Source organism: Tachypleus tridentatus, chromosome 3 (assembly GCF_004210375.1).
Source record: "Tachypleus tridentatus isolate NWPU-2018 chromosome 3, ASM421037v1, whole genome shotgun sequence".
In the NCBI taxonomy this organism is placed as follows: Eukaryota; Metazoa; Arthropoda; class Merostomata; order Xiphosura; family Limulidae; genus Tachypleus; species Tachypleus tridentatus.
In genome coordinates this window covers 1,463,843-1,480,118 of record NC_134827.1, presented here as the reverse complement: position 1 = coordinate 1,480,118, position 16,276 = coordinate 1,463,843, and the positions used below count along the sequence as shown (strand labels likewise).

The window sequence follows — 16,276 nt, the reverse complement described above, 5'->3', positions numbered from 1 at the left end:
CCCTACTTAAATTACTATTGGCTTCAGTCAATTTGTCTTTATGCCTTGTGCATGATGTGATCTGTTATTTTCAATAGATGTGCTCGCAAGTCTTTGCCATATTTAGGATAGGAAAGCAACCTCAAGGCCACCTATTTCTTACGTTCTTCAGAAGTTTTAGTACATATATTTTTACAATGGAATTTTCACATTTGATGGATTAGTTAATTAGTACTTCATTTATTAAACTGATATTTCCACCTTACCTCAGCTCATCAAAAAAATAAACAAAGGGAATTCAGTGATATTTCTTACATGACTTCAGCTTTCATACTACTTTTACGTATTTCACATTTCTTCTCATCAGATACTTTGTCTGATAGTTTTCTCAGAGGTTATTACTCAAATCCTGTTTAAAGATCTTTGAGTTGAAAAGGTGGAAATCTAGAAACAACTTCACATTATCTAAACATTATTGTTTTTAAAATTTCTTTCAAAACATTCTCACTGTCATTTCTTTTGCATTCACTCATTTATTTACATTTTCACTGGTATGCTAAAGAGTATCTTTGCACATTCACCAATTATTACCTTTTAAATTTTGTTGAGCATAAAATAGCATTCTTAAACAATTTATCAACCATTTATCTAGTAGTTAATGTAGAAGTCCCCATATTTACTGAAAATGGACTGTTTATGGGTTTTTCACTACTGATTTCATTTGTATACACACCTCCTTGAAAGCATGACAGATTCATGTAAAAATGAGTTAACATTTGAACTACCAGATATATCTGCTTAATAACTGGAGATTTACTCAATATATTAATAATGAAGTAACACTAAAACTTTTACAAACTGAGAACTTTGTTAATATGAACTATATTCTATGTAAATTATACAATAATATAGGTTAACTACATTTCTCATACATATTAAACTATATTTTATTAATTTCAATAATTTGTATTGCATAAACTATATTCTATATCATATAACTGATATATTTATTTCTTATGATATATTTTTAATTCTCATAAACTATATTCTATAGTTAAATCAAGTTTCTCTCGTTTTGGACCATATTCACCATTCTTATTTATTTCTGTATGTTTTTTGTTATTTTCATTATAGACTTAATTATATAATTGAGATATGCATTTGTATTTCCAATGCAATATGAGGCAGAGCCAGAGAGGTCAACATCTAGCTCTGGTACTTCCACCCAGGTGCAGCAGCCTGCTCAAAGCAGTTTACTATATAGAATCAACTAAATATAAATCTACATACCCTTGTCTGAAGCACATCACTAACAAACTTGTCAGTTTTATTACTGGTATACTGCAACACTTCTTACTGTTGGAGTCAAAAGACTTTCAAGATCTAATGGGAACTGTGGATTCTTGGTACATAACCAGCCACCTCACTTTCAGAGGCTACAGAGATTGACACCTTCATCAATGGTCCTTTCATTCCTGAAGAAGGCAATCCTCTAGGTCACAGAAAGATCCATTAAAGAAACTTTTCTATCATATCTCTACTAACAAAACTCTACCGGGGTGTTTCAGAATCCTCTGCCTTCAATGATCATTTCTATAGCATCAGAGGCAAAACTCTCAAACCTCATTTCTGTCACATCACTAACAAGACATTTGAGAGACTGATGTTCCCAAAGAAAAATGGGCTGTATATACCTATAAGTCTCCTTTAAAATATATTGTTTGTTCTAAAACTTTATTATTGTATTTTGAAAAATAAAAGTATTGATATGTTATTACTTGTTCAAATTATATTTGTCTCAGTTTTTAAAAAAGTTTTTTCCTAAAATAAAAGTACCAAGATCTTACTGTCTGTTGTTTTATAATAATTGCATTTTACCTGAAAAAATTTAAATGAACTTATTCGTGAATACATTCCTATGTATCTGTATTAGAACACTTAGCATTTTTCTGTATTCAGTTTCATATTCATAAAAATATTAAGTATTCATAATTGTAGTTGATTACTGATATCCAGAATTTGCTTCATTCCTGCAGTGTTAAATAAAATAATCAGACTGGACATAAAGGAAATACAGAATGAATAATTTTTGTTACAAAACAAAACACAAAAACAATGAGTGAACTTGTTTTTCCTCACACAGGACTGTCACTTTTACTGAACTATTTCAACTACTTTTCTTTCAAAATCCTGTTCCTAATAGTCTCAAATCCAGTGTTCTTTATTTTGCAAAGAAACATCACACTTACCCAGAACAACAAATGTTGGTCACATGATAAGTAATTCTCATTACAATATGTCACATAAGATTCAGACTTATAGGTACCATTAATTTGCCACTGGATGACATTGCTGTCATAAACTACCACAATTTGCAGTAATGCAGCAATAATTCTTAAGAACAACACAGGAACAAAGACAACTACAGAAAAAGCAACTTAACTCCTTTTCAGACAACACAAAGTGAAACTTGCAGATATACAGTACAAATATATACAGAATAAATACTACAAAACAACCAGAAGACAAAAGAGCAGAGTATGTTCACATATCACAGCAGCATAGCACAACTCACTAAATGATTTGGATCTGATTTATTCTTATCATTGGATGTTATCAAAATATTATTGAATATTTGGGCAAAATGTACAAGCTGAAAACCTTTGAAGGAAGAGATTAATCATCAGTATTTGACCTACTGCAGTTCACTTTCAAGTGAAACATAATCAGTTGATCATGCTGACTCTTCAATATCATATGCTGCTGAACATCTTCCTGTATTAGTCATTTGCAAACACTTACTACATACCACTTCAATGTTGAATGCCTAGGAGTGTCATTTAACAGTCATTTTCTTAAAGGAAAAATGCAGGTCTTACCAAGCATTTTGTTTATAAAGCATCCTTTAATATCAGATCTTAGGTTACCAGGTCTATTATCAGGAGCTAGCTGTGATATTTATTGGTCTTCTTAGAGACCCAATCAACTTTCAATCTTCAGCAACATCTTACAGACAGTCACCAAAGTGTAACCATGCACCAGACATATTACCATAATGCAAGTTTCTTTCCATAGTAAATTTGAACTACCTTGAGTTACTCTTCCTTCACAGGATTGATGGGTGCTTTTGTGCTTCCTCTGGTCATACCCTTATATACAACTAGAGATTCTAATTAAGTATCATGGAAGAGGTAAGATTTCATTCAAAACATTTACATTTTAAAATTAAATTCAACCAAATATTTACCTCTACCAAAAAAAACCTACTTTCATTGTAAAACAAAAAAACTATAACAGAAAAATTGAACAAAAACACTGGGTCTAAAACATGTTTATCAAACTAACAATATGTATGTATGTTTATTTTATGAGGTAATAATTAATAAACACTAAAGAGGAGACAGATTTATGTCTTATAAATTCTTCAAGAAAAGTAATATTATTAAGCATGAACTACTCTTAAACTATATTTTCAAAAAGTAAAAAAGGTACAGATTAAAACATTAAATGATCTCACACTTGTATGGATTTGTTTGATTAATTTTCAAAGATTTTCACTTATGCACATACTCTTTTTACTGAGGTGATACATTATAGCTATATCATTGCCACTAATAAATTATCTCCACTAGCAGACTGTGTCCAGTAGTTAGCCAGTACACAGTCTAATAAGCCTATCCACAGTGCCTCATGAACATAGTTATGTGAAAGTATGAAATGTGCAATAAAAAATATTCAAACATTGCTATTCTTCTCTATGTGTAGGGGTTTTCATATATATATCAAGATCTGGTAAATAAACAAGTGTAACATGATTCCAAAAAAATATATACCTTCCATGAAACTATTGTGTGATCCTGAAGAAAAGGAGGGCCATATTCACTACAATGGATTTCTTTCCACTGGTTTTGAACTAAAATTAAAAATCAGAAACTAAGTTCAGTATCAAAACTGCATTACTTCTACATTAAAAGTGGTGTATAAATTCTGAAATAAGAAAATTTTGAAAAACAACAACAAAACTTTTTTGTGTGTCACACTAAATATGATTTCTGTCAGTGCAATTTCATTTTTAATTTTCAGATTCTACAACAGTATACTTTGATACTGTGCGTTACTTGTATTAATTATTAAAAATGATAAAAGGCTTAACAACTTACACTTTAGAAAACGTTAAGATAATACACTTGCATACTACCTGAAGAAACTTATTTGAAAAATTAGACAAAAGCTTTTCCAAACACAAGGTGTAGGTAATCTGGTTAAGAATTGTAAATAAAACCCTTAAAAAAAATATTTGGAAAATTACAAAGTTTAAGTGGATAAATAGATATTCATATACTTCACAAATGGAAACAAATTTCCGATATAGTATGGAAAGAAAATCCATGCATTTTCTGTAAAAAGATATATTAATACGAGATTGAACAACTGCCAAGGTTTTATACATTTTTTATTCAAAGAAGCTAGCTGTCTTTGTCAGATCATACAGTTTATAATAATTTCACAGAATATATTTCATAGTTTATGGGCATTGCCAGTTTACACAATGATAGGATGTATTACTTCAACAGGAATTAGCACTGGAGGAAGTAGCAAGAAGCACAGCTGAAACTCAGATGTAGTCTTTAGTGCTAACTATTAGCTACAGTTGAAATTTAAAAAAAATTTTATATACTGCTTAACAAAAATATGCAAAGACATTTGATTACAGTACATATCAAATGTTAATAAAATTTATCAGATATAGCTAGAAGGTCCTAAATTGTTAACAACATTTATCTTAAGTTTTTCACACTGCATTTCTGTTGTAACTTGTGGACACAGGTGCATATGGGGAGTGGGGAAGCAAAGCCCCTTCAAAAGTGAAGAGCACTAGCTTGAAACATCATCCTTCTTTGAATAAAAATGTATAAAACTTGACAATTATTCAACCTATAATTTATATAATTTTAATATTTTCATTGCTTAAGCAATTTTAACTATATTTGTCTGGAAAAAGATAAAATCAAATTACAGCAGCATTTTAAAGAAGTTAGACTGCAAAAAAACTGACACTCTAATTAAAATTATTAATTTAGTAATACATAATAGTTATCCTTAATATCGATAATTATACCATTGTCTTTTTATCACATTTCATCCTGAAGTTGGTATTTTGTTTTTGCTTTTTTGTGCATATTCACAAATTAGTTGTACAAGTTTGGTTCTTTGTTACTGAACAACACAAAAATGTTCACATTTACAATGCCGTCAATAAGGGCATAAACAACATAATTCCTATTCCTTTTAACTTTATATCTAACAAAATGAGATGTTACATGTACCCTGAAGTTAGATGAGAGTACCAAGGTCATTAAAGTGATGTGCAGGAATTACCATGTATAGGAAGACTCCCATCTCTTGTATATATTTACTTTCACTGAACTGTATTTATTTTCATTAAGGTATTCCAAATGAAAAATAGATCTGTTTGCTTATTCTGTAGTTACTGTGTAAACGAACAAGAGAAATATGTACTAGAATAAAACAGTAACCAAGTCTTAATTATATGTTTCAATTGTTATTTACTGTTTTAGTTAATGAAATCAACTAACAAGAATATAATGAAATACATTTGCATACTTTGGATAAATTAATATCACAAAGAAAAGCTAACTAAAGCTTTTGTTTAAATAATATTCAATTTATATAGTATGGTGTGTGTTTATATATACTGATAAAACTAAAGATTTATTAAAGGAATTAATTACAAGTTACAAAAAAAAAGAAGTTTATTTAATTCAGTCTCACAAAGTATTTTCAAGGAAAAACTGTGTTTAAACTTCCTATATAACCAGCTGTCTCTAACATACACTCACCAGGATCATACTTCCACAGGTCTTTCAATGGTAAGCTCCCTGAAACTCCTCCAAGTAAATAAAACAGTCCTTCTTCAGTCAAGCACACAGCATGCTTTGACCGAACACAAGGTGCATCACTATCATCTTTATTTGAACTGTGTACACTTGCCAGTGACCACATTCTCCCTAAGGAATAATGAAATATTCATCTAGTTTGCATAAACATTTTTATCTTGGACTTATAATAAATGCATATTTAAGTACTACATAAATGTGCCTATTTTTAATGAAAAAATTGGTCACATTAGTGAAATAAATACAATTAATAGTAATTTTATTGATAATTACAAAAAATATGTTCTGTCTTAAAATAAAAACTAAACAGCATGAGAGAGAGAAACTTCTGAAAAACATCACTTAATATGGAAAACCAAACAATAAACAGAAATTTTTAAAGGCATTTACAATTTCCATGGAATTATTAAGCTAAATTATTACCCCCTCCACACATACACACACTAAAGAATATTCCTGAAAATACAGTCAAGGACAGTCTACAAAAATGGATGATATCTAGATTTACTTCTACAATTACAATGAATCATGTCACAGTACTTGTTTCACAATTTAATTACATCACTGCTAACAGAATAAACAGCCTAATGTTTAATACTGCACTAAACTATTATAACAGCTCATACTTTTCATACCGTATATTCACTAGCTTGTCTTTAACTTAAATTTATTAGTATACATAGCATTTAGTGGTTTAACATTCTATTTTTATTCACATTATACCCTATCTAATCAGTCTACAGCATGATCTTCTCCAATTGATTTTCATTTCAAATTGTTCGCTTATCATAATATATCCAAACAAATCTGTTCAACAAGAACCTGTAAATTTAAACTTATGAGAAGCTTTTTATTATGCGAGACTTTTCATATGACACACTTTTTGCTTTGGATTGTGAACTTCTCTACTCAAGGCATAATATTTGCATTGTTAGATGAATCCAGTGAACAAGAGTCATCCTGTAACATTGAACAAGTTGAGTTGTAATATTTATTTAGTGCCACAGTCAGATGTAATGTTTGTTAGATGTACACATACAGATGTAATGTTTGTTAGATGTACACATACAGATGCTACACGAGTCACCACTTTCTAGACCTACTCCAACTGAATATTTTAACATAGAATGTTGATTGTAGCTTCTTGAGAACCTAAATGTATACATTTTATCAATTACAGCTTGAGGCAACTTACTGTTAATGTTATGACTGTATAATTTCTGTTACCTTTTTTACTATGTTTGCAAGACAGTTGTGAACTATTCAAATACTTCAAAGTATCTCTTATAACAGCAAATTTCAAAATTTCCTTCAATTCAGTAGTTTTCAACTGCTTGGACCAGCAGCAGTCCACAGGAAGATTCCAAACTAGTCTGGAAGACAGTAGAAATTTTGTGGTTTTTTTTTTTAAATATAGCTACTTTTAGACTATATAACACTATGTAACAAAATTTTTACTTTTTCTTGTTCCTGGGCAGAAAGTGTTATTTCCCAATTGCTTATACCTAAAGTAATTGGAAAAAGCCTATTTTTCTCTTCAAACTTTGCTTTTGTGACCTGGAAGCATATAACAAAAACATGATAGGAGACTATATTTGGGAGCTGATACGTGAAAGTAATTTATATTACAGCCGCAAATCTCAAGAAACTACTCACTTTTAAACATTTTTGTAAATCTTGATTTATATGTTGTATTGTTCAGACCTTATGTAAATGAAAATGTGCAAATTGTTCAACAAGTTAAACAACAATTAGTTCAACTACTGTAAGCTATAAAAACTAGAAAAGTTTTTTGTTGTGTTAGTAAATATCATTATTAATAATTTAAACTAAAAATATGAAATAAAATAAGCTTATAATACCATGGTCTCACCTAGAAAAACATCATATTTGTCTGGAATTTTTCTTATGAGCTGAGATTATTGATGAGAGAGATTTCATTCAAACATTTTGAATATATAATTTGAACATTCCTACATAATACATTCTGTTTACTTACAATGTCCACCAAATATCAAGAGCAGATATCCATTGTATTAACAAGAATGTCTTTTCATTGTGGGGAGATTATACTATCCAGTTATCTTCAATGTTTTTATTATCTCAAAATCTACAAGAATCAATATAATATTGTTTCCTGGTGAATATCCCATGGTAAAAATATTAACCCTCCATACTTATACCAACTTCCTGAATTTAAGTGTCTTCCACAGCAAAACTCTCAGTACCAGAGAAAACTGGCTGTTTGTGATCCACTGTGTTTGCTGGTAGAGCTTCCTCAGACCACAGAGTAAACTCTCCATCAAGAGATGGCATCAGACACTATGCAATTGCTCATGCTTACAAGCAGGTATCAGAGCATTACAACAGTGAAATGTTTGTTTTTATTATTGAGACATGCAATTATGATACTGAAACACTTAATAAAATACATTTTACAGCCTTACTTTGTATTTAAAATGTACACATTTTTAAAAAGCTAATTATTTATGTAACACAAAATGAAAGTTATTTTATTTAATCGTGTCAGCAAGGAACGAGGTGTGTAAAGCATTGTAAATACCAAAGTTGTTCATACTTTTGCTGAAATTTAACTAAAAGGAGGCTAAAAGTATTGAATATATGGTATCCGTTTGGTTTCATTTTCCTTATTGCTTAACTTACAGGAAGTTGAGTTGCATGTTTTCTCTCGGTTATATACAAATATATTCAATTTACAATTAACATATGCAATTTCAAACAATCAGCACTGCATGCATTCTTTGTTTAAAATACCCCAACAAAAGTGGCAATTATATTTTGAGTATAATATCTTTACCTGATGGTGACAAAGCTCTAATACTATAAAATTCATCACTACACCACTAGGAAGGTATAACATGTTGAAACTAGTTTGGTTTGAACTGTGCTGAGTAACGCAAACTGAAATAGAAAGCAAACATACTTTTGGGAGGAGTAATAAACTACTGTCAGCTGTTTTTAGTGTAAAATAGAAAAAAAATTATACTTTCAGTTCCTACCTGCATATACTTGATTGACTTAGGAGTAGGGTGACCAGACATCCCAGTTTTGCTTGGATAGTCCAGTTTTTTTAGTAGTTTATCCCAGTGTCCCCCCAAAAATTCTTGAGATATACAAAATATTCGGGTTTTATGATAACATCAAACTGTCAGTCACATAGAATCACAAATGCAATAGGACTCACTGAGTTGCTTATTGTTGTATTGTGAAACACCCACTGCCAAACTCTCTCAAAGTTCCATCTATACATAGTGATAAATCCAGTTTTTCCATGGGTTTTTCGTTATTAGTACTTTTATATACATACCTATAGCAATTGGTGAATATGGGTCTACCACCAAAAAAAGTAACTGAAATTATATCTGGAACAACTCCAATGTTAACATACTTGAAAATAGTGTGAAACAGTTCAATAAGTTTAAATTAAATTAAGGTTATTTCAAATTGGTAATAACCATTTTGAAATTATGGGTAAGGATTAGGCTGTCACAGTTTTTTGGAGTAGAAACCTGGTAACTTTAATAACGCGGTGTTGTCACACCATCCATTCTTGTACTACACATCATTTATCAATACACGTTAACCATTAATTACCAAATTACACAAAGTTCTACGCAGTAACACATAATAAATTTTCAAAAAAAAAAAATTCAACATGATAACATACCTCAGTCCTCAGTATATAAATTCAGAACCACGTTTCGTCGCAAAAACGTAAAATGTTTAAGCTCAGAATCTTATATTTTAGTTGGGAATGTATTTTGTTGAATTTATTTTAATATTTATCAAAACAAAGTGTCTTTGCAATTGGTCGTCGCACAAAATCTGAATAGAGCAAGTGTAGGACTGGTAAAAAAAATAAGATCAGCCCTACTCACTAACAGTAACAGCAATTTAGTAAAACGTTTATAAATATATTATATACTGGTCTGCTACTAGTAGTAATATGTAAATATAAACAAGAAATATAAAATATATATCAATTGTTATCGCTTTTTAATAAACCTTTCAGAAAAATAATGAATATTATACCGAAACTTACCATGAATAAAAATTATTATTTAATGATCCATAGAGATACAATTGCCAGTCATTATAAATATAAACAAAATATTATGCCCCGTCTATTGAGGAAAAAGTAAAACTAATCACTATTCTCCAAAATAGGCAAGCTTAAATTTTTGTCTAGTGTGAAAACACATATTAATAAATGTGCTTTTGTGACTTTAAACGTGTTATTTTTAATTATTACTTTCTGAGTATGGCTGCATACATATTTATTAATTTACTGTAAACAGTAAAAGAAAAAATTAAAGTACTAATCATTTATCTTGTTTCAACTCACTATGACAATCAAAATATTTCTAATAGAGTTTGTTTGTTTGTTTTGTTTTTTGAATTTCGCACAAAGCTACTCGAGGGTTATCTGTGCTAGCCGTCCCTAATTTAGCAGTGTAAGACTAGAGGGAAGGCAGCTAGTCATCACCACCCACCGCCAACTCTTGGGCTACTCTTTTATCAACGAATAGTGGGATTGACCGAAACATTATAACGCCCCCACGGCTGAAAGGGCGAGCATGTTTGGCGCGATGAGGATGCGAACCCGCGACCCTCAGATTACGAGTCGCACGCTTTAACACGCTTGGCCATGCCGGGCCCGCTAATAGAGTAAAAATTCAAATTCACGTTACGACTTTATATATCTGGTAAACGTTTTAGCCAATTAGACTATCGCTATACTTTTTTTTTTTACTTCATTGATTATAACGATATGCCACTCTTTGAAACTTCTAACAATTACTGTTAGGGCAACGCTGTTGGAGGACTATTTGAATTGTCCCCCAGTGGCTAAGCGGTATGTCTGAAGACTTACAACGCTAAAAACCGGGTTTCGATATCCGTGGTGGGCAGAGCACAGATAGCCCAGTGTGTAGCTTTGTGATTAATTCAAAACAACAACAACTATTTGAATTAATTGTGCTTAATTTTGAAGTAATAAACTAGAGGAAAGGTAGATATTGAATATCGACCATAGTGAGTTTGAAAGTGCGTGTGTTTTCTTAATAGCAAAGCCGCATCAGACTGTCTGCTGAGTCCGCCGGTTTGAAAGTGGCATAAAGTATTCACTGCTGAAAGGGTGAGCATGTTTGGTGATAGATTTTGTATTCGTGACACGCAATATGCAAGTTGAGGGTTCTTACTACCAAGCCATGTCAGGCTCTTTGAAACTATAGAAATTAATCAGATTTCTAGGAATACTACCCTTGTCTGTAACTTAGCATTAGTTGTTGTTTTTTTAATTTCGTGCAAAGCTACACGAGGGTTATTTGCGCTAACCATCCCTAATTTAGTGATGTAAGATTAGAGGAAAGGCAGGTATTCATGACCAACCACCGCCAAATCTTGGGGCTACTCTTTTACCAACGAATAGTGGGATTGATCGTTACATTGTAACGCCCCCCATAACTGAAAGGGCGGGCATGTTTGGTGTGACGGGGATTCGAATCCGCAACCCTCAGATTACGAGTCGAACGCCTCGACCCACCTGGCCATGCCGGGCCGCCGCAATTTATATCTTTCTCTGTAATATATTTATTTACATTTTCACACAAGATATAAAAATGTAGGAGTAAAAAAGTGATTCACAGACAGAGAGGATCTCCAAGAGAGGTGACGTGGGAGCGAGATCCGAATGCCGACCTTCCAGTGACAAGCTATAGAGCCCTAAATGTGCATGCTAAATTTGACTGAAATCGATTAAACGTGTAGGTGCGAAAATCGAACACACAGACAACAGTTTTGTTTTTAACATATGGACAATGTTGCTGTCAAATTACTGATAAAAAATTAAAGCTTTACTATTTTTGTGGAGCTTCACAGTCTTAAAAAATGAGGCATTTTTTGAGTTAACTTTTTCACTGTGTGTAAGACGATTCAAGTAAAATAAGCATGATATAAAGGCACATTTTCAGTGACATTCACAGAAATTTTCAAATAAATGACTTAAAGTAAAGAAAGGAACAAAGCTTTATTGCTACAATAAATTTGCCTATAATGTATTCAAAAGATGGTAGAACGAAATTGACAGTGTAAATAGAAATATACAGGCCCGGCATGGCCAGGTGGGTTAAGGCGTTCGACTCGTAATCTGAAAGTCACGGGTTCGAATCTCTATCGTACCAAACATGCTCGCCCTTTCAGCAGTGAGGGCGTTATAATGTGACTATCAATCCCACTATTCATTGGTAAAAGAGTAGCCCAAGAGTTGGCGATGGGTGGTGATGACTAGTTGCCTTCCCTCTAGTCGCACACTGCTAAATTAGGGACGGCTAGCGCAGATAGCACTCGAGTAGGTTTGCGCGAAATTCAAAAACAAACAAAAATATACGTATAAATTTACGGTTTAACCATCAAACACCAGCAAAGCGTTAGAAACCAATAGATCTAAAATCCGTAACAAAAATCATGTACACTATAGTTGTCTTTTCTTCACTCTTTTCTTAATTTGTGTATGGCTTTTTAAAAATCAGAGACGTATTAAAATAGAATTTCAGATATATCTTTTGTCTTCCTCAATGCGTTGTTGCTATAAAACAAGCTGAATAAGTGAATGAAACCTCTTTAGAACTGAAATGTATACTTATGATAGGTTGAAACTTTTAAGTTAAGACTCTCTCCGTGTTAAGAAAAGCCATCCCGGTCCAATAGCTCAACAGCAAATTAAAAACCTTATAAAGCTACAAGTCGTGGCTTGATCCATGCGATGAACATAAGTGATTATGCAGCTCTACATTCTAAACAGCGAAACAGACCTAACACTCGTTATTATATAGGGACCGGAATATCCTCGTGGTTAGGGTGTTTGACATGTAATCTGAGAGTTGGGCGTTCGAATCCCCATCGCAACGAACGTTCTCGTTTTTTTCCTTCGTGGAAACGTTATAGTGTAATGGTTCATCCCACTATTCCTTTGTAATAAGAGTAGCCCAAGAGTTGGCGGTGGATGGTGATGATTAGTTGCCTTTTTCTCTAGTCTTTCACTTCTAAATTAGGGACGGCTAACGCAGATATCTTTCGTGTGGCTTTGTGTGAAATTTTGAAACCAAGCATTACTATTTATAATTCATGAATGATTTACTGCAATTGACGTTTCACGTACTTTCAGCTGCTGTACTGTATTTCTTGGAGTGATATTAGCTTTATTAACTACATCATGATCACCAACACGTGCTAACGCCCTAAAAATCGGTAACCCAATATAAAATCCTGCACCACGTATACAAGAATACACGTGATTATTTCCTGTAACTATTTTATTTTTGAACTGAAATTACACTTTTACTTCTAACATAACATGTAAAAATTAATATAATCACAGTTTATAGGTAAAATCTGGAACTTTTATTTTAATTGATCTATTACGAACTTTGAAAGATGATTGATTGTCCAAGTCAGGCATAATAATTATTTTTGGTACGTTAGTTGGTGGACGTGTTATGTTTCCCGATGGGAAAGCGGTAAGTCTACCGACTTGGAGCGCTAAAATTCGATTTCGAGCGATGGACACAACAGATATCTTCTTGTAGCTTTTTTATAGCCCACACATTTGTTGTGTTATCATTTGATAATGTTTGTGCTTAGAGATTTAATTCAGTTTTAAATTTTCCTCCATCAATTCAATTTCATCTCAGTAGATTTCACAGGAATAAACCTTATCTTTCAAAATAGTTTTCAACTCTGTTTTAGAATTATTTGGTGTGAAACTGTTAGACTTTATTTACATTACAATATTTGAATACGTTAGTTTGTATTGTTATAGTTAGTTCAGTTTTATGCACAAACATCTAAACAGTGGCTTAATTTTTCAGTTTTAATCAAATAAATCAATATTAGAATGTTATTATTTTTAAAGTATGAAAATGTTGCGCAAGTTTTGGCGCAATGAAAGATAGAATCTTTATTATAGGATTATAGCCAACTTGTTTCGATAACACAGTTACCATTCTCAGGGGTATTATCAGCAGTGTTAGCTTAGCCTTTATTCAGAAACACATGCGTCTCATATCATAATGTTCCTTTGTCTCTAGTAAATAATATGTTGAACTCAACATTTTCCTTGTTTCTTTATGTACAACATTGTTAAATTCTACAAAACGGTTAAACAAGTGGAACTAATAGTATTTGCGTTAACACAAGGTAAAACCATTATTATGCTTGGATGTTAATTAGCCTTTCAGTTCATTTTTATGTATTAAAAGTGATTAGTCATTTAGCCTACGCTTGTCGATGAATATTTACTAGAAGTGGCTTTCATATTTACAGTTCGTGATATATTTACTTCAGAATGATTGTTATTCCAAAAACATAGAGATCATGGTCACAATTTTCAATTTATTGATCAGTATTAAATCATAAGTAAAACTGATTTATCAAACTAATTTCTTTTACTTTTTATTTGTGACTGTAATATCAAACTCACTATACTATTAGTACTTCCATTAACCAATTTAAAATACTTTTGATTTCTGTTTTATTTCTATGATTCCAGTTTGTGTCCATGGGAGGGTCTTAGCAGCGAGGTACAAGGACCGTCGATGGCCTTCATGTGTTTTAAGAAAAGAATAGTATGTGGGTCCCTTTCTATTTCTCAGTCAGTTTTCCCAGCTTTCCCGCCTTCTAGGTGGGCCTGCGAGTTGCTAACATAAGGTCAATAGCTCATGAAAGTAAAGAATATTTGTAATAAAATATTGGAGATAACTGATATTTATTTAACAATAAAAGACAAACTTAGAAACGTGTGTTTGCTGCTCTGATGAAAGCTTCACTAACAAAAGTTAGTGAGTTATTCGTTTTCACGAAACTGTCTTAGGTGCGTGGAGTCGGCAGAACAAATTAGTGTTTTTTTGCACCTTGTACTCAAATGTTAAGTAAAGACAATATAAGATATTTAGCGCTATAAGCCCCCAGCTCTACCGTTGAGCCACTGGGGGTTGGGGGCAAGATCTAATTTATTTCAAGATTTTTTCAGTGACGTGAATATACATATATTAGTTAAATTTTGGCCATAGATCAAACCTCCTTACTCCAATAACTTAGCGGTAAGTCTGTAGACTTACTTCAAAATGCTAAAAACCGGTTTTCGATAACCTTGGTGAGTACTGCACAGATAATGCAGTATGTAGCTTTACACAATAAGTTACACATTTCATATTTTAATTCATAATACAGAAATCAGCAGAACCTTTAAGAAAGTTCTTTTTTACGTTTAAGTTCCGCCCGACATGACCAGGTGGGTCAAGGCGTTCGACTCGTAATCTGAGGGTTGTGGATTCAAATCCCCGTCACACCAAACATGCCTGCCCTTTCAGCGATGAGGGCGTTATAATGTTACTATCAATCCCACTATTCGTTGGTAAAAGAATAGCCCAAGAGTTGGCGGCGGGTGGTGATGACGAGCTAAATTAGGGACGGCTAACGGAAATAGCCCTTGTGTAGCTTTGGGCGAAATACAACACAAACCTCTAAATTTTTTCTTACTCATAAATCGTTTTGTTATATAGTTTTTGAAACTCGGCACTCTTTGATAAAGTTTAACAAGTGGAAAATATTTCGTTACTATCCAAACAGTCTTTTTACTTTATTATTAACAGTATAATGTTTTCTTAGCTAAGTTACATAACTGAAGTACTATTTTGAAATGAACTTCTTGTTGTTTCTATCAAAATGGTTGAATATTATTTGTGCACGCAGACTCAGTTGCCACAGGTAGATTCGTTATTAAGATATGATAATTATTAACATGCTTAGGAAGAGCACGTGACGTTCTTCAGTTTAACCTACTGACACACACACGACTAAGACAAAATCAAAGTTTCTTCTTACAGCCATGTGTAGGTCAGTTTAAGAAAACTTCTCAGTCTTCTCTCACAAATATAAATACAGAGCTTATTCTAAATTAAGCCTCTTTTTTTTTTTTTAAGTATACTTTCTGAAACACTTATTTCAGGTAATACTGCAACTAACAGGCAACGAATAAATAATAGTGCTTATATTCAAATTAATCTTGCACTGTAAGACAGTTCTTGTTGTTATAATTTTATTTAGTAAAACAGTAATATTAATATTTTTACTGAAATGTTACATTACAGGAAACTAAATGTTGCTCGCATTGTTTATGACTATTCAAACAATTATTTAATCAATGTTCCAATTATATCAATTGTTACAAAAACAGTGAACAAAAATCTTGGAATAATTTCAGACAATTTTCAGTTTCCAGTGTATTCAAATGACAAATAGTATATGTTACGTTTTTTCTGTTAGTTTTATCTAATATAGTGTTTTTCAACCTTTTTTAA

General features: G+C 32.0%; 1 protein-coding gene across 9 annotated transcripts in view; it reads right to left on the bottom strand.

Annotated features, from left to right (window-relative positions):
- The window catches only part of LOC143246196 (uncharacterized), a 67,147-nt gene extending 57,067 nt beyond the window's left edge, over nucleotides 1-10,080 (bottom strand). For 4 of the 9 annotated variants that reach the window (XM_076492439.1, XM_076492445.1, XM_076492446.1 and 1 more), the window contains exons 1-4: nucleotides 9,961-10,080; nucleotides 7,125-7,270; nucleotides 5,841-6,008; nucleotides 3,813-3,892 (exon numbers count right to left, since the gene is read on the bottom strand). In XM_076492439.1, coding sequence (XP_076348554.1) covers nucleotides 3,813-3,892; nucleotides 5,841-6,003 — 243 coding nt within the window. In that variant the 5' untranslated portion in view covers nucleotides 6,004-6,008; nucleotides 7,125-7,270; nucleotides 9,961-10,080. Of the gene's footprint in view, nucleotides 1-3,812; nucleotides 3,893-5,840; nucleotides 6,009-7,124; nucleotides 7,271-8,715; nucleotides 8,827-9,585; nucleotides 9,765-9,960 lie in introns of those variants that run through there. The other 5 variants (XM_076492440.1, XM_076492441.1, XM_076492437.1 and 2 more) reach the window with 5 other exon arrangements.
- Nucleotides 10,081-16,276: the final 6,196 nt, after the last annotated feature.